Genomic DNA, 18,589 nt, shown 5'->3' on the forward strand with positions numbered 1-18,589 from the left:
GGGGACAGGGGATCCCCTGCCCCAAAAGAAGACGAAGGCAAACAGACGGCCGCAGGCAAAGGCAGTGGGGCGAACCAGCCGTTCTGCAGGACGGCAAGGGCCTCGCAGGCAGCGGCGCGCACCCCGCTAGGGTTTTTAGGCCCTGGCTCTGCGAGAGCAGGGCCACTGAGTTTTTATGCCTGTACACACGTTCAGAGAGTCAGTGATTTCCTACATACAAGCAATTTGCTGGCACGGTTCCACTTACAGAGAAATTTAACCCAAAATGTATTTTTCTGGCTGAGTTTTTCAGTATTTTTGCCTTCAGGTGTGACTGTGCACCTTTAAATGTTCTTATCCTCACGACGTTTAGCAAGAGGTCCTCCAGATGAGGCTTTAGAGCTAAATTAAATGTGCCCTGAAATAATTTTAGGTCCCAGTCCTGCCACTTGCTGTGTGCGGTGTAGGAATAATGCATTATATTTTGGGCAAGATGCTACAAATAACATCAAACACTGGAACTAGTCAGGAGAAATAAAACTGGAGTTGCGAAAGCCAAGCTTGGAATGACCGATACGTGCTACGTGTTGTGAATACAGCATTAATTCTCTATTTTTGGCAGATGCAAAACGGCAGTGCAAGCGAATGGGGGGAATGAATGACGTGAAATGCAACACTGTGACACTCAGGCAAACTTTTTCATGCAACACCGTCAACATCTCATTCTGTCAGAAGTTACAAAATTTCTATCTTCCTCATGCGCTGCCAGTACGCACTCATCTTCACTGACCTGGGTGGCCAAGAAGGTAACAAAAGCCTCCAATCATCCGAGGTTGATATTCAATTGCCTAACTTATAATAATAATCAATGATATCTTGTGAAAACATATCTACATACCGTTCATGAAATTTGTTGCCAAAATTGAACACCGCAGGATATTGCACAAAGCTCCAGAGAGAGCATGAGGATGAATAATGGCACAGTCATCCTCTCCTGGCAAAGATTGCTTACAAAAGCATGAGAAGGGGTAGCAGTACAAGCAGAACATTTGGAGAATACTCTGGAGTACCTCAGGGGAACAGATGTGCTGTGAAATCATTGTTTTGTCCGAGTTAGAGATGAGAAAAGAGTTCATGCCACCAGGATTCAGGATTAAATGAGTTCCCACTGTTATGTGCAAACCCACGTAGAGGAAAAACGTAGTAATTTAGGGAACGTGCTAGTGGCGAGACTAAAGCTACTTTGAAATAGCTGAAAAACCAGCACAGCAGTGTATGCTATGGAAAGCAGTAGATTCAAGGTTGGCTTGATCCAGACTCACTGAAAACATGGAATTTTTCAGTGACTCGGCAGGAGAGGTCTCTTATCCCGTCACGTACGTGACCTGCAACTCCTCACGTTGACGCTTCTCCCGCTGAAAGCTTTCGCCTCCACACGTGTCCCCACCCCGAGCCTGCGCTAACACAGCCAGCTTTGCTAGCTCAAAACTGGCAGCTCGAGATAAGCAGAGTTTACTTACATAAATCAAGTATTTGGATTCCATTTGTCACGCAACTGAAGACAAACGCAACGTCTGAGTGTTACCAGGAGTACCATAACTCGTGCTTACTTGGCAAACCCAAACGCATAAATATTTCACTAGAAAGCCAGACTGTGCTTTAGTCTTTAAATCTTCTGCAGATAATTAAAACAGCTAGTCTTGAAAGCAGACTTCCTTAAGCTCAAGCATGACATCCAGTATTTCTGACTGGAGGTTTTAATCGAAAATTAGCATTTAAGCACGGCCGTGCAAGGAACGCCTTTTTATGCACAGCTAGCCTTGGGTGACGCCGAAGCCTGCCGTGTATCTCGACTGTGTTCTCGCGGGCGCGGTGAATAGCCCACGAGCTGGGCTTCCCCGTTACTTTCTTGATCGTCAGCTGCTCCCCAACTCTCTACCTTGCCGCAGCAAGTGTGGGTTTCCCGGGCTTCAGCAGCAGCTTCGGCCGCGCAGGACCGGGGCGACAGCCGCCCGAATCCCCTCAGGGCCGCCGGCCCGAATCCCCTCAGGGCGGCCAGGCCGCCTCCCGCGCTCCCGCCGTCGCCGCTCCCCCGGTTGCCGGGCAACGCCTCCCCAAGCGGCTCGCCCAATGCCGTTCCGCGCGCCGCTCTTTCTGACTGGACAGCTCCCTCCGCCTCGTCCTGATTGGCTCCTCCCCGCCGCGGCTCCGTGCTCATTGGTTTCTCCCGCGCACGGGCCCCGCCTCCCGCGCCGCGCCGTCCCTGCCCGGGGGTTTAGGCAGCGCCTTTGCGAATGGTCCCTTAACGGCCGCCGTAGCGCAGCCCGTACGTGGCAGCGGGGCCGTGCCGGCCTATGAGCGGCGGCCCCGTGCCCCGGAAGGGGCGTGGCGCGAGCCGGTAGTGCCCCCTCCCCTTTTCCTGCCGCCGCGCCGCTCGGTGCCCCCTCCCGCTGGGCTCCGCCATGTCGCCGGTGCGGGCGGTGCTGGCGCTGCTGGCCGCGCTGGCGGCCCCGGCTGCCGCTTACTTCGTCAGCATCGACGCGCACGCTGAGGAGTGCTTCCTGGAGCGGGTGCCGTCCGGCACGAAGATGGGGCTCATCTTCGAGGTAGCGGAGGGGGGCTTCCTCGACATCGACGTGGAGGTGAGGCGGGACGGCGCCGCGGCGGGCTGACCTTGGGCCGGGCTGAGGGGAGGGCTGCCGGGCCCTGTTCCGCCGCCGCGGGGCCGGGCCCTGCGCGCTCGTCCCCCGCCGGGCAGGGCGGCCGTGGCGGGGTCGGGGCAGCGCCCGGGTGGCCGGGCCCCGCGGGGGCAAACCCGCCTTGAGGCTGGGTTAAACCCTCCGTGGATTTGGGGCGGGCCCGCCTCGTTGCGGGGGCTCCGGGCGGCGGGGCTGTGTGCCCGGCCGGACCGGGCCTGGCCGGCTGGCGTGGGCCGTGGCGGAGAGGACGCGGTGCCTCTGCGGGGGGCTGCGCTTCCGAAGGCTGCCCGTCGCTTGTGTTGTTGCTGCAGAAGGCGATCTTCCTGTTTTCGGAGCTGTTCTCTTGAGATCTTCCTCCTCGTTCTGCTCGATACGGTCTTGTAATAAACCGTTTGGCGGGAAGAGGGAAGGGGATTACTCTTCACAAACCGTGTTGCTTATTCTGGGAGCAGCGTGTCGCCCCTTGAATCAAAAGCTGTGGGCTTTAATCAGGTTGATTGCCATCTTGAAGGCTGTAGGCAAGTCCTTTTCTTCAATGAGATGTCAGATCAGTAGGAGAAAAATAAATAAAAATTCCTTTCATCTTAGCGAAGAGCAGACAGTTGTTCATTTGGGATAACTTAAACATGAGAGAGTCGTTGCTGAGAGCGGATATAATTGTTTAAAACTGCGCATCGCCGTGATGCAGGACAGAGTCAGGGAGCTGAAATCCCGTTTAGAAGTCACTAATGGGAGCTCAGCAGCGGAGTTTGGTGGCCTGGCGGGATGGAAGCCTTAAGATCACCGTGACCCTGAGCGCTCAGTACTCGGGCCCTTAGTCCGTTTGAAACGGTAACTACAGCAATGCACAGCTGTATGTCTAAAGTAATACTGACATATGGGAGAGTGCCTTTTTTTCCTTTTTGTTTTCCTTCAAACACCAGAGATAAGGTTTCCCCTGCAGTTGTTAATTTGGCTGTAGATAGCTTATGTTTTACTTGTTCTTGAATGCGTCTTGTCTTGACCACAGACGGCCAGTAATCATGGCCAGTAAGAGAGGCTTTTGCATGACTTTCTTTACCAAGAAGCTTTTTTTTTTCTAAGGATTCCTGCACAGAAAAATGCATCGCTGCTTTTGAGTTGTGGGAGGGAAAGTATGAAGAACGCCAAGCCAGTCAGATTACAGATGGTATCAGTAATTCTGACTGGATAACTTCAGAATGCATGTGCAATGCTGTAATGGTGTATTGAAAACCACCGCATTTTTATTTAATATGTATGATACTTTGTTTTCTCCATCCAGATTACCGGGCCTGATAATAAAGGAATTTATAAAGGCGATCGAGAGTCCAGTGGAAAATACACATTTGCTGCCCACATGGATGGAACTTACAAGTTTTGCTTTAGCAACAGAATGTCCACCATGACTCCCAAGATAGTGATGTTCACTATCGATATCGGAGAAGCTCCAAAGGGGCAAGACATGGAGACAGAAGGTGAGGAAGACTCCTGGAAAGAAATTAGCTCTGGCTTGGGAACTTTTCCCTATATGCATGTCTTCTGAACTTGACTAGGATTCTCAGAGTTCCTGTTTCTTCAGGCTGTCCAGTTAGCTGTTCTCTTGCACAGCTAAAATGGATATGGATGTTTTTAGACCTCATTACATGATTTAATGCAAAATCACCAGAGAATCACTTGGCCATCTGCAAAAACTAATACTGTCATCCTTTAGTCTTTTCATCAGTTTCAATCTCTGATTTCTAGTTTGCTCAGCAGTATGTAGACTACTACATGGATTAGTTGAGCTCTTTGATAAATGTGCTAATATAAAAATTTTCTCTTAGCCGTGTAAATTACTGTTTTATCTGCAGCCTTTTGTCCTGTACTTGTGTTCATCTCTTACACTTTTCTCTAGGTGGTGGAGATACCTGGGATGGTATGTGTACTGCTTTTTGAAAGCTCATTAGCATCTTGTCTTTTGCATATGTTTATTCACTAACAGCTAACGTTTGCTTTTTCTCTGTAACATTTGTTTGTAGCATGAGAATGTCTTTTTAATAAACTACATAAAAGGTCTGATTCTGAGCAATGCTGAGCACCTGCAAGCTTTCATCGAGAGGTTTATCTACTTAGCAGCTCTTGGGATCAGGTCCTTGAGCTGTCCGTGACAGTTTGTCTTCAGGCGGTTGTTTATGGCTAACAGAAGACTTAATCAGGAGTTTTAGGTGAAATTAAACTAAACCACTGAACATGCAAGAACATTGGATATTTTAGACAGTGTTTGCTTTTTGTTGCTGAAGTGGCTGTTGAATAATCAAGGGCTTTTGGAAGCAATAAGCTGCTTTTAGGTTATTAATTCTCAGTAATGTTACAAGGGGAAAAACTTCAAACTTGCCATTTGCTGTAAAAGAAAGAAATGAATGTAGTGGGTAACAAGTTATAAAGTTTTATTTAGAAATCACTAACTGTAGCTAGAAATGCAACAAATTCTTGTTTTCTATTTTAGCAAGTAAATAACTGTGTGCATTGAGTGCTTGATATCACTTGAAAAGTAACAAATTCCTAACTTCTGAGGTTTTTTCCTTTTTAAGACTCAGTTAAATCTTATTGAGTCTGAATATATCTGTTGTAAAGAATATTAGCGCAGCTTTAAGTTTTTAAGGCAAACTTTTTTTCTTGAGTGTATTTTTTTGGAGCGGGTTTAAACAATCCCTGCAACTGTAATTTCTTCCCTTACTAATGAACTGCACTTATTACAATGACCACTTGGCCATGAAAAGAAGGGATTTACGACATTAGCAAAGCGAGTGTGGTTTACACAACTGTTTAAGATTTTAATTGTATGAGTGTTATTCTCTGGTCCTCTTTTTGATTGTTCCCCGTAAGGTGTGTATTTTGAATAGCTTTATTTTCAGATTATGATCTGAAACACTTAATTTATAAATAAAAGCGTAATAAGGTAGCTTCAAAGTCAAGTATGTCCCTTCAATGGAAAAATGTGTTGGGTTTTGTGACTTTTTTAAGAGAGCTGATTGCCCAGGGCGTGTCTGTGGAACGATACCTTGAACTTCTCTTGGTGCTAGAAAATTTTGAAAATTACTTGCGTAATTTATAAATTTGTAAGTGGACAGTTCTTTGAGCATGAATGTATTTAAAAGATCCTGCGATTGACAGTCAGATCACTAAATCTTGGATCTCTGATCCTTCCATTTGCTGAACTCTCTCAAGCTAGTTTTCTGTTATCATTGGTTTGGTATTTTCGTCCTCTTCTGCTTTCACGACATACCAGAACCTGAAGCCAGTTCCTGCCCTCTGCCAGGCCCCTTTGGCATTGTTTCTGCTGAACGCTGTGCTTCAGCTAAACTGGAAGATCACAAGATGTGATATGTTGCTTCAGAAAGTGATCTCGTTTTGCCAGCATCATGATCTTAAGCTAAATTCTCAGTCGTTCTATTTTTGCAAGCTTAACAACTAGGAAAAGCTGTAATGTTAAGATAATTTGCTTGGAATATATTGGATGGTATTGGCAAAATAGATACTAGTGTGTGGTATTGATCTCATGTGTTCTTACATTCTATTTTTCTGGAAAAGTATGCCCATATTGGAAATAAGTGGTCTGTACTGACTCTAAATTGTGTGTCTTCTGCCTTCTAGTTGGATGTGGAGAAAGATGTTTTCCCACTTATTAAATACCATAGAGACGTGTTAGGAAAAGTGGCACTATGAAAACTAAACTTTACTTTGCTGTAAGGATAGAAAGTTTTCAGCTGTACAGACTGCATTTTTCAGAACTTCTTCTGTGATGGGAAATTAAGTATAACTGTTCATAAATTTTAACAAATTGTTTTTTGAGTCAGTAACAGACTTTCTGATGCTTCTGAAATTATTCCGCAGCTCATCAGAACAAGCTAGAAGAGATGATTAATGAGTTAGCAGTGGCCATGACAGCTGTAAAGCATGAACAGGAGTACATGGAAGTTCGTGAAAGAATACATAGAGCAAGTATGTGTCTTTGGCTTAAATGCCTTCTCCTCTCTCAAATGAACTTACAAAATGTGATTTAAAATACAAGTCCATGAATGCCATTTCAAGTTAATTAAAAAAAAAAAAAAATTTAGAACAAGTTCTGAAGGACCTGCCCATACAATAAAGAACGTAGTTGATGCTTGCAATCTTCTTCAAATTGGCTCGCCTCTCATGTAATGAAAATTGTTATGCAAAATAATCCTTGCTTAATTGGTGTATATTCTACAGTTCTTTGAACGGCATATTCATGAAGATATCAGTAATGATATGGTTCCCAGGGATAGACTTTGGTTGAACTATTACTTCACCTTGAAATGGCTGTGGCTTAATAATTGAGCCAAAGTCTTTTTAAAATATTTTGTTGAAATAGAGCAGAGCTACTGTTATTTCCAAGTAGAGAATATGGTTAACTCTCCAGTCACAACGCTCACTTTCTGAAATACAGCTTTAAAATACCACGCAGAGTGCTAAGTGGTGCATTAGGGGAAGCCCAGTGAGAATAAAGGGCAAATATTTTTAGTGTGAAAATACAACATTATATTAAAGCACTGGCCCCTCATTTGAACCTATGAATATCTCCAATTTTATGACTTTTATTACTAATGGTCTGATTGAAGAAAACGCTGAATTTTTAGAACCAAAGATGATGAACCTTTAGAGATTAGAAATTCCCCACTTGACTTTGAGACCATAATATGCAACCGTTACTTAAAAAAGCAAGTGGCTTCTGTTTGGCAGTTATAAGCTTCTGCCTGACCTCTTTGAAGGTGGGCAGAATAGAGAAAGATGCTGCAGTCTATGTCCAAAGTTAAGGTTAAAACAGCTGCTTGCATAGCAAGCTGTTCAGAAAAATACTCCCCCCTCAGCTCCCGGATTTCATCTCTAAGACTGCAGAGTCCTTTGGGGACGCTTGTAATGACATGATACAAATATCAGTGGTTTATGTGCAGTACTTCAGTTCCAATGACAAAGTGTGTTTTAAGTTGGTTTTAAATGCTTTGTTACTTACTTACTTTTTTCTTTTTTTCCTCCCTAACAGTTAATGACAACACAAACAGCAGAGTCGTTCTTTGGTCATTCTTTGAAGCTCTTGTATTAGTTGCCATGACACTGGGACAAATCTACTATCTGAAGAGGTTTTTTGAAGTCCGAAGGGTGGTTTGAGAGTACTTTTCTGGTCCCGGATTTCAGTTCACTGTCTACCAAACATCCTGGTCACAAAAAAGTCATTTAGTTTCTGAACCCTCTTTACTGAACTGTAAAACTTATTGCTTATGTTCCTTCCTAGTTAAAAATGAATTGTTTTTATATATATCTTCTGTAGCAAAAGCTGTGCTGAAATCTTGTCACTTAATTGGCATAACTTTTTTTCACTTAAATCTGCCTAGTCTGTATGCTAAGCAAGGTCCAAGCAAGCTGCAAACACTGTAATTCAACTGTAGTAACAAGCAATGTTGATGTCTTTTCTAACTTTTTTCCCCCTGTTTTTCGTACTTGCAGTTCTGTCTAGGGAAACAGTACAAGGCCCTAACATGACTGTTTGCATTTTTGACATCTTTAACCCTGCAGTAGGTGTTAAAAAATCAAAATAATCCCTTCTTTGCTTACATAAACTGCCAAGGAGAAGTGATTGGAACTTTATTCTGATAATGAATAGAAGACAGCCGACAACTTCTGATCTACTATTCATACCTAGTTGCTATTTAAAAGAAAGTCTTCAGTAATTATCCTAATTACATCAACCTATTCCCAAAGTTCTTTTAAATTAAATAGTTGATACGGAAATATATTTTCTCCTCTCATTACCAAATGTTCATCATATGGTTTTTATCTTTCACAGGTTTTACATTGAAGCCAATTGTGTGCGGTGTCTTGGCAAACAATATTAACCCTTTGGTTCTTGCAGGTCCAAAGCTCAGACTGTCGGCGCCATTGCAGAATGCGTTAGTGTTCAGGAAATCTGGATTCCTGATGCCAAAGGGTTAATGATTCTGGGGGTTTATTGCAATGCTATGCAGCCCTTGTATTTAAGTTAAGTGGCAGTCTCTGCCCTTATCTGATCATTAGCATAATGCTAAATACTGGTGTGTTTTCTTTTTCAGGCACATGTAGATTTGTTTTTGTATAAAGTTACTTTCCTCGGTATCTGATTGGTTTAAAAATTAAAGAAGCGTCTGATGTGGGTGCTGAGCCAGGATTATGTTGTGACTGATGTATATTAGTTGTAATCATTTTTGGGAGTGGGGTGGGGTCTTTTCCAGGGGGGAGCCTCTACAAGTAACACACAACAGTTTTGTACAATTAATTTAAAATTTGTTACAGGTTTTCATGTTCCAGGTAAAGTTTTTTCAACCTTGGGCAAACAGTTGCAGCAGTTCTTCAGAAAGGTGGCTGTTACACCTTTTGGCAACTGTTGTGTGCCAATATTTTTGTGTAAAACACTTAAAATTGAATTCTAAGATGTACATTTAAAAATTGCTTGTGAATCTAAATATGACCCAGGTTCGGTAAATAAACAAATTCTTTAAAAAAAAAAAAGTGTCTTTGTATTTTTTTTTTTCTTTGATGCTTTAAGGAAGTACAGTTTAACGCTCAAAGCTTTTTCATAAAGTATCTCTTAGGATATCAGGAATTCACCCAAATGCCATCCCGCTTCGTGGGCAGGTAGAAGAAATTTGCAGGTAATTCTAAACCTGCAGCTTTGCTACTCGGCTCTAGGTGGTTTGGGTGCCACGGTGCTTCTGTATGACCCGCAGAATTTCGTACTGTGATAGGCCGCTTGCCATAAAAATAAGATATTTTTGCTGTATGCAAAGGGTGATGTTTACTACCAAGTTTTCTCGGCAAAACCCCGCGGGGCCCGGACGGAGCAGGCGGGTGGCAGCGGCCGGCGGTGCCCGGGGCGGAACCAAAGTGCTGCGGCGCCCGTTTCCGCCCGGCCCTGCCGCGGCCGGACGGCGGGGCGCGGGGGGCGAGGCCGGGCGGCGGACAGGGCCGAGGCGCCCGTCCAAGATGGAGGCGGTGACTGAGGGCAGCTGGGAGTTGCTGCCCGTGGCGCTGAGTCCGGGCGTGCTGCAGGCGCTGCGGGAGCTCGGCTTCGCCCGCATGACCCCGGTGCAGGTGGGGGGGTGCTCCCCGCCGGCCCCAGGCCCGCGGCTGTCCCGGGGAAGGGGGAGCAGGGGCAGGCAGGGCCTGAGGAGGGAGGGTGCGGGCGGTGTCGGCAGCAGCGCCTGGGCCAGCTCGTGCTGGTGAGGAGACGAGCCGTGTTGTCGGTGTCAGCGGGCTCGGTCGCAGCCCCGGGGTCGCAGGTCAGAGCAGTCGCTGGATTCTGTAGCAGCGAGGGAAGTCGCAGCCCTTGGCTTTCCCGTCACCGGCTCTGCTGAGGCAACGTTTACACAGAGCTTCGGTGTCCCTTGGGGGGATTTAGCCTGTGTGAGATTGACTTCCACCGTAGCCAGTTCAGCTGTTGATGTGATCTTTCTCTTTTTTCAGTCTGCAACCATTCCGCTGTTCATGAGTAACAAGGATGTTGCCGCAGAAGCGGTGAGTGCTTTTTCTTGGTGCCATTCATTGCTTTTCTTGCTTTGTCTCTGGAGCTGAGGGAGTGCTGACTCTGCTTCCGTTCTCACAGGTAACAGGCAGTGGCAAAACCTTAGCATTTGTAATTCCCATACTGGAAATTCTTCTCAGACGGGAAGAAAAATTAAAGAAAATGCAGGTAAGATTAAATTATTCAGTTCTGAGTATGTTTTTATGATGTGCCAATAAGACTTGATGACTTCAGGAAAAGTGCCAATAGGGAAAATTGTATACGCATAAAGTGGCTATGTGCTCAGCTCTTTGGTATAGCAGTAATAATAAAGTGTTTAACACTTGAAAATAAATATTGGGGTGCTTCCTTTGCACTTAGATACAGCTTTTTAGTTGACATGATTAAAACAGGTTTCTGAACTGTTAGGAAAGTATCTTAAAATATCAAATACGATGACGTACTGCAAACAAGAGTCTTTGTATGCTTTTTAGCATCCACTGACTTTGAATACATTTTAGTGTACAGAGAACTTGCACTGTTACTTGCTAGTAAATATCATTATTAGGTACTGCTCTTGGAGCAGAGGTATTTTGCACATTGGTATAATACCTCTTTCATAGATACTTTATGTTATTTTGTTTGTATGCTTTATTGTATTTCTATGGAAATGTTTTGTCTAAAACTAGGATCGTAAACATGGCTCATTCACGTAGCTTGTATGGGAGAATTTTGCCCAAATCTTTCTGCTAGTCTGTTGTTTTCCATGAATTCCTTTTGTTTTTCATGTGCAGGTTGGAGCTATAATTATCACACCAACGAGAGAATTAGCTATTCAAATTGATGAGGTGCTATCCCATTTCACAAAACACTTCCCCAGGTTTAGGTGAGCAAACTTCAGGCTTGACATGACCATAGTTCTGTTTTCTTTGGACTCATGTCATTTGTAAACTAGCAAAACTTGAAGATGACCTAAATCTTTCTGGTTTTTTGTTTTAGTCAGATTCTTTTAATTGGCGGTAGGAATCCCATGGAAGATGTTGAGAAGTTTAAAGAACATGGGTGAGTTGATTGTCAATAATTTTTATCAATGCTTTGCAGCTGTGGTTTTCTCCTTGTTCTTAGGGTTTTCAAATGAGTGCTTTGGTCCTGCTGGTGCTAAAATTTGATGGTACTGCATGAGTATGTTAGGGTGTATGCTGAGGAAATTGTGGATTCTTTTCCTTGAGTGAGACATGCCATAATGAGACAATAGGAAAGGGAGATATGTGAAGTGAGTACCATTTGTGTGCCATTTGGGTGAAGAACAGTCTACAGCATGGTGAGCTGAAAGCTGTCTTCACTGGATATTTCAGTTCCTTCTTTCTTGTAAATGTTGTACTAGCAGTAGGCTGTAGTGAGATTGAGACCGTGCTGATGAATAATTTTCTGAAACTGTTTGGTGCTGATACCGATGATTAAGTTTTGAAGCAATCATATTTACCACTGGCTTTTGCACGGAGGTACCAAATATTTCTTCTAGCTGGTAGTTGCTGATTATATTCTAAACTTTTGTTACCACAAGTGGCCTGCTTTCACCTGAGCGTTTTTCTCCCATCAACATAGTATCTGAAAGGCACTGAAATATGAATACAGTTAGGAGTGACAAATGAAACTGTTTTATTGAAGAATGTAGTCAACTTGTGTGCAGGTTTTTGCTGTGATAATAATGTTAGTAGCTCCCCCAAAGTCCTTACCTTGCACAGTTACAAAATTGCTGTGTGTCTTGTTCACGAACAGTGGGAACATCATTGTAGCTACACCAGGCCGCTTGGAGGATCTGTTCAGAAGAAAAGCAGATGGACTGGATCTAGCCAGTTGTGTGAAGTCTCTTGATGTGTTGGTATTAGATGAAGCAGACAGACTTCTAGATATGGGCTTTGAAGCAAGGTATTTAAATAATAAGTTCTAGTAATACTTCTGAAGTGTTAAATGGGTTCATATATGATTGATGTGAATGAGCGTGGCCTATGATGACCTCTAAAGTTAGATTTGTTCTGGTTTGTTCTTTTATCTCTCTTTGCTCCGTAGACTACATAAGGCAATTGCTAAGGGGGAAGAGAATCAGGAAAGAGTGGATCCTTGATGAAGACAGAATTTAATTTTTTTTTTTCTGATGTATATTAGCACATGCTATATTAATGCTTGATTATGTATCATTATTTACATATCAGAATGGCTTAAAACACTTTAACAAATAAGCTTTGATGTCCCTTTTCTCTTTCTCTCAAAGTTAAGATAATTAGTTCAATAGAAGATTGGCACTTGATAATAAAAACTGTTTTGTTTGTAAAGTATTACTTCCAGTGATTAAACTTCTTTCTGAGGGAAGTCTTGGGACAGTTATGTTTTACATGTGCTTACTTGCAGTTTAAATGCCATTCTGGACTTTTTGCCCAAGCAGAGACGGACAGGTCTGTTCTCAGCAACTCAAACTCAAGAGGTGGAGAACCTCGTGAGAGCAGGTCTCCGGAATCCTGTCCGCATTTCGGTGAAAGAGAAGGGAGTGGCAGCAAGCAATACGCAGAAAACTCCAACACGCCTGGAGAACTATTACATGGTGCGAACCTCTGCGCTTCGTGATAGTTTCTTGTTCCCCCTCATTTTTCCTTGGTTCCATCAATATTTTTTTTAAGTCTTGGCCAGTTAGGATCACATTAATAGAGGAACCAGAAGTCTCAAAGATCTAAAGCTCTTGCAGGTTCTCCAAAGATCAGTAACCAAGCTAAGGAGAAAGATCAAAATTAGCAGCCCTGTTGTTTCCTGCTGTGTGAGTTTTGTTTGGCTGGCCAGGAGTTGTTGTAACCCTAAACTAGCTGCAGCGCTCTGGCTTATGGTGAATGGGTATGGGAGGAGACTTTGGTGATTTCAGAAAAGTAGCTGAGGGATACTTGAGGTACTACTGCAGGAGAGGTATTGTGGATGGGGATGGGAAGACTGGGAGCTTAAGTATTTGTTTTTACTTAAAACAAGGTACATAAAAGAGTAGTATTCCAAATGATGTGGAGCTGTGGTACAAATGATCAGTATTAAGAAATTATGCCTGTAGGTGTTTATCAGTGCACAATGAAGGGAAGAAACTGGCAGATCGCTTTGTATCAAGTCCGTTTTCTTACTTTTTTTTTTCTTTTGCATTGTATAGATCTGCAAAGCAGATGAAAAATTTAATCAGTTGGTGTATTTTCTTCGACAGCACAAACAGGAAAAACATCTAGTCTTTTTCAGGTAATTCTGTTTTTATTTCATTGTGAAAACAGTATGGTGTTTTATTACTTAAATTCCAAAACTGTGCCCTGTGTTGACAAGGACACAACTGTTTTAAAAGTGATTCATTTTAATAGCTGTCTTGTAGAACATGGTGCCTAGAAGGAGATTGATCATTGCTTCATGTCAGGATTGTGTTGAACTTTATTAAGCAAAAAAATAAATTTTATATGCATTTTTAAAGTAAGGCATTATAGATGATTATATGTTAATTATAAAAGTGATATATGTATTTTAAATAAAAATAGGCAATAGTGTGTATTTTTGAAAGGTCTCGGACCACTCTAGCTTGACTGTCTAAACCAGATTAAAAATGCAGCATAATCTTTTGCTTTTATGTCTGTCTTTATCACAACAGCACGTGTGCCTGTGTGGAATACTATGGGAAGGCTTTGGAATCCTTAATTAAACAAGTGAAAATAATGAGCATTCATGGGAAAATGAAACACAAGCGTAACAAGATTTTTACTGAGTTTCGGAAGCTCCCAGGGTAAGAACATAGGAATACGCTTAGCCAGGCAAAAGTAAAAGTAGTAAGGGATGCGTAATTTTGTCTGACAATATTTTTCTGCCACTTAAGTGGGGAAGAGTGGCGTTGTGCTGAGGAGAAGGATGCTGGTAGCTGGTTCTGAATGTATTTATAACAACACAAACCATGCTTAGGCACTCAAAGTATGATCACAAACAAAGTGAAAATGTGACTGGAAGCATGTCCAGCCTAATTTAGATAATCCATGAGGCAGCATGGAAGGTGCAGGGACATGGATTTAGGATACCCTGCAGCCCGGGACCTCTGCAGTTTGCTGTGCTTGCTGGCCAAGCATATGCACTATGAAGGCCATCGTTGCTGCTATCTGTGCTACTATTTTAACTGGGCGCACTCTACTGTCGCATGCTACAACCGCATGTTAGCTGTGCTGTATAAACGTACCATCAGTAGGGAACTGGTAGTGAAAATAACCTTTTCCTGATTGGTAACCAGGGTGGAAACCCAGGATACTATTTTATTAGTATACGAACAAGAATATGGCAACACGATGCTGTAATTTACCTGCAGAGAAGTGTTCTTTCTCAGCTTTGCAGGAAGTTGTTAAGAGACTTTTGCCTCGTTAGCTGTCATTTTTTATTGCGTGGGACCCAAGTTTTAGCATCTTATAAGAAAAATAATTACCAGCAGACTGGAGGAACAACTGTTTAAAATAGCATGTTAAAATTGTCAGTCTCTTAAGTCTTTTATTAAAATGTTTATAGTATTATGTTCAGCTGTGGTGGATGCGATGGTGATTTAAAAATAGAACTTGTAATAGGGAATCAATTTTTTTTCTTAGTGATATGTTGGCTGTAATATAAATCAACATTCCTTTTCATAATGTTATATAGCGTTTTAGTTGGTGAAAGCTGCAACTACCTTTATAATATTTGGTCTCTTTTCAAAAAACAAATGTTTTAAAAAGTTTTGTTCCTCGTTCTCCAGTGTAGATGCAGAATACACAGCCTGGGGGAGATTGGCTCTTCTCAAATGACAGTTTAATGAAAATACGCTGTTTCTTCTTTCTAGTGGCATTTTAGTTTGCACCGATGTGATGGCTCGTGGCATAGACATTCCAGAAGTACACTGGGTTTTACAGTATGACCCACCTAGCAGTGCAAGGTACAACTTCAGATCTTACAAACCTTTACTCTACTTGTGGTCATGTTAGTATACTGCTAAGATATAAATTGAGAACACACAACTGCAGAAAACACGTTTAATCACTGCCTGGAAGTTAGTCTGAGTGAACACACAAAATAATGCATGGACGGGGGGGTTTGCAACACTGCAGTTTTTGTTGTAACTGCTGTGAATTGAAATGACTTTGTCTTGTATGTGCGTGAGTCAAATGGGTGGTCGCCACTTATGTTTGTGTGAAGAGGCGCTCTGGTGTAAGGCTTGGTATGAGAGTATCAGAGAAATAACGACAGCTGAGACGCTAGGGGGAATGAGAACAGAGATGAGAGTGGGGACAGAGCCCTTCAAGTGGGGACAGAGCCCTTCAAGGAATGGTACGCTGAAAGTTCACACAAAAGGTGCTTTTCCATGTATTTTAACTTCCAATGTCATAATTCTCCCTACAACTTGCTTAAACTCCATCCCCAAAACAGACGCCTCTTGTTTTAGTGTACAGTCCTAACAATTCAGTGGGACTGCCACGTCTTGCATTTTAGTGATTCCTGCTGGTTTAGTTCAAAAGTATATGGTACTCTGTTTTCCATTCCATCAGATTGTCCCTTTTGCTGTCTTGTCTAACACTTTAAGATCAGACCGAGCATCTCTTGTTAAGTTAGCTCTGTGTTGTGTTGTTTCAGTGCCTTTGTGCATCGGTGCGGTCGAACAGCACGGATTGGCAATGTAGGCAGCGCACTTGTGTTTTTGCTTCCCATGGAAGAATCTTACATTAACTTTCTCTCAATCAACCAAAAGGTTAGTAGACTTTTATTCTACCCCAAAGCAGGAAAGGGCAGGCTTACTGATAGAGGAGTTTTGAAATCAGAATTTGTAGAACTTAAGGTCATATGCATAGATAACGTTTTAGCAGAGGTGCATAGTTAAAAAAAAAAAGACGAGCTGCTTATTAATCACCGAATGCAACTTTCTGTTAGAACACGATTGCTCCCCGTGTTACCTACCAAATTTGGAATAGGAATACATGATGTATTGAAGTAAGGAAAGGCTTTTCATGTCTAAGGGTGTGCAAGATTGAGCATTTCCAGAAGGACAGCGCCGGCTTACACTCCTACCCCAACCCCACCACCCCCAGTTTATACACTGCACCCTCTGCGCTGTTTATTTCTAAGAGATAATTTCCCGTGCCAGGCCCTGCATTTGTGGGATTAATTGTATAAATTCTCTATAGAGGCTTGTTAATGAGAACGCAGCTTGATAAGGTGTGAGATGAAGATGTTGCCTCTCTTGAGCTGCAGCGTGCGAACTCTTCTGCTGGGCTAGGACAACCGCGTGTGGGGCTGAGCGGTGAACTAGTGTGTTGAAATGACCAAGTAGAAGCGGGAAGCTGACTGAAGATTAACTGGGGAAGAAGTATGTGTTTGAAGTTTCACAGTGCATTTGAAATCATTTGGCTGAGCTTTTCCTTTGTTTTGTATTTCTTCTCTGGTTTTCAGTGCCCCATGCAGGAAATGAAACCACAGACAAACGTGTTAGATCTTCTTCCAAAACTGAAGTCTATGGCCCTCGCTGACAGGGCAGTGTTTGAGAAGGGGATGAAAGCATTTGTGTCTTACGTCCAGGCTTATGCCAAACATGAATGTAACCTGATCTTCCGAATAAAAGGTAATTCCCAGCAGGGGCTAGTATCTTTTACTGTTCCTTTCAGAAGACAGTATTTGGTTTGGCAAAAACCACAGTGTTATTGTCTGCAAGCTTCAACTGCTGGTTCCTGTTCTCAAAGTTACTTTCTGCTGCGTCAGATTCTGACAAAACTCCTATTTTTTTCAAGCAACTTGTTTCTCATCGTTTTCAAGAGAAAACATTTAATTATGTCAGTTTTGGTCAAAACTTACTAAGCGTAAATAAAAATGACTTAGTATTGTTACTAGTATTAAGTATAGAATGAAAACAATACAATAAGATCATGTTCTTTTCTGTGACTTGCTAAATGTCCTGGCTTTGGCTGGGATAGAGTTAAATTAACATTTTATCGAGCAGGAAACTGACTTTGTAATGTTTATTTTAACAGATCTGGATTTTGCTAGCCTCGCCAAAGGTTTTGCATTGTTAAAAATGCCAAAGATGCCTGAACTAAGAGGAAAATCTTTTCCAGACTTTACTCCAGTCACTGTTAATACAGACTCCATTTCATTTAAGGATAAAAATAGAGAAAAACAGAGACAAAAGCAATTAGAACAACAAAGAAAAGAAAGACAGGAAAATGGAGGGAAAAAGAAATTAATAAAGAACAAGGCCTGGTCAAAGCAGAAAGCCAAGAGGGAGAAGAAAAAGAAAATAACAGCTAAAAGGAAGCGTGAAGAGGTAAACTGAACCCATTCTATTAAACAGCGTGTGATTACTGTAGCATAGCTACATATTTTCAAATGGCTGAGCGCCATGGGATTTTAATTTGATAGAATTGATGACTGTAAATTAACTTTTCAGGACCTTGACAGGCAAAGCTTAAAAAAATTATAGAGAAGCTTTTTGAAGCCAAACACTAAACCGACTTCTTGGCACTCTGATGCTAGTCAATAATGCTGCCAGCACAGGTAGCATAGATTTTAATTTCTCACAGGTGCAGCAGTGTGGTATGATGGTGGATGGTACTTGATTTGTGTTCAGCTGTATAAAATGAAAGCCTTTTGGTGTTGTGTTTTAACTTACTATTTTTCAACTGTCAACAGGGCTCTGATATTGAAGATGAGGACATGGAAGAGTTACTGAATGACACTAGACTCTTGAAAAGATTAAAAAAAGGAAAAATTAGTGAAGAAGAGTTTGAGAAGAGACTAACAGGCAGCCAGAGTAGACTCAAAGCAGAAACTGTTGCTGACACAGAGTCTGAAGGTTGACAGTTATTCTAACCACACTTTTACTTAAAATACTGCCTATTTCAATAAAACTGTATTTTTATAACAAAATAATGATGCACAGAACAGAATTGATCTACTTTCTTCATAAAGAGACCTGGTATACATAAAGACATACAAACAAGTCTGCAGTTAAGAACAAAGCTAAAAGCTCTCGTATGGCATGGCAGGAGCTGCAGAATTCCATTAGCAGCCTTGTGCATTTCTTCATTTTGGTTTTTTTTCAGGTACGTATCACAGATTAGTAAGTAACAGCATATGCCTCAGAATGAATTTGAATACACCATAAGGTATTTTATTTTACAATATCAAAATACTCCACTCATCTTTAAAATAATTTATTTTAGGTCTTTAGAAGCTGTAGTAACTTCTGGATTTTTTTTTTTTTAACAGTGGTCCATCCACATGTAATGTTTTGCTTTAAAAACTCAAGAAGGCTGACAATTACATTAGTCCTTATCATATCGTCTCCTTACCACGTCCATATAACTTGTAT

The 18,589-nt window shown here is 42.2% G+C and overlaps 2 protein-coding genes across 4 annotated transcripts; both read left to right on the forward strand.

Annotated features, from left to right (window-relative positions):
* The first annotated feature begins 2,441 nt into the window (after window positions 1–2,441).
* On the forward strand, window positions 2,442–9,184 carry TMED2 (transmembrane p24 trafficking protein 2). 3 transcript variants are annotated; one of them, XM_075718787.1, is made up of 5 exons: window positions 2,442–2,621; window positions 3,961–4,153; window positions 4,573–4,593; window positions 6,552–6,659; window positions 7,723–9,184. In XM_075718787.1, the coding sequence occupies exons 1-5, from the start codon at window positions 2,442–2,444 to the stop codon at window positions 7,845–7,847; spliced, it is 627 nt and encodes a 208-aa protein (XP_075574902.1). In that variant the 3' UTR covers window positions 7,848–9,184. The 3 variants fall into 3 exon arrangements, with proteins under 3 accessions (XP_075574902.1, XP_075574901.1, XP_075574903.1); XM_075718786.1 differs by lacking the exon at window positions 4,573–4,593; XM_075718788.1 differs by lacking the exon at window positions 4,573–4,593 and having other exon boundaries at window positions 2,442–2,615.
* A 511-nt stretch (window positions 9,185–9,695) lies between these two features.
* Window positions 9,696–18,082, forward strand: DDX55 (DEAD-box helicase 55). The gene is made up of 14 exons (XM_075718517.1): window positions 9,696–9,803; window positions 10,176–10,226; window positions 10,315–10,401; window positions 11,007–11,098; window positions 11,212–11,274; window positions 11,992–12,141; window positions 12,622–12,811; window positions 13,394–13,476; window positions 13,874–14,005; window positions 15,074–15,166; window positions 15,862–15,976; window positions 16,675–16,843; window positions 17,250–17,542; window positions 17,908–18,082. Exons 1-14 carry the CDS (start codon window positions 9,696–9,698, stop codon window positions 18,073–18,075), a joined length of 1,794 nt encoding a protein of 597 aa, XP_075574632.1. The 3' UTR covers window positions 18,076–18,082.
* The last annotated feature ends 507 nt before the right edge of the window (window positions 18,083–18,589 follow it).

The sequence above is a fragment of the Pelecanus crispus genome, chromosome 11, assembly GCF_030463565.1.
Source record: "Pelecanus crispus isolate bPelCri1 chromosome 11, bPelCri1.pri, whole genome shotgun sequence".
Classification (NCBI taxonomy): Eukaryota; Metazoa; Chordata; class Aves; order Pelecaniformes; family Pelecanidae; genus Pelecanus; species Pelecanus crispus.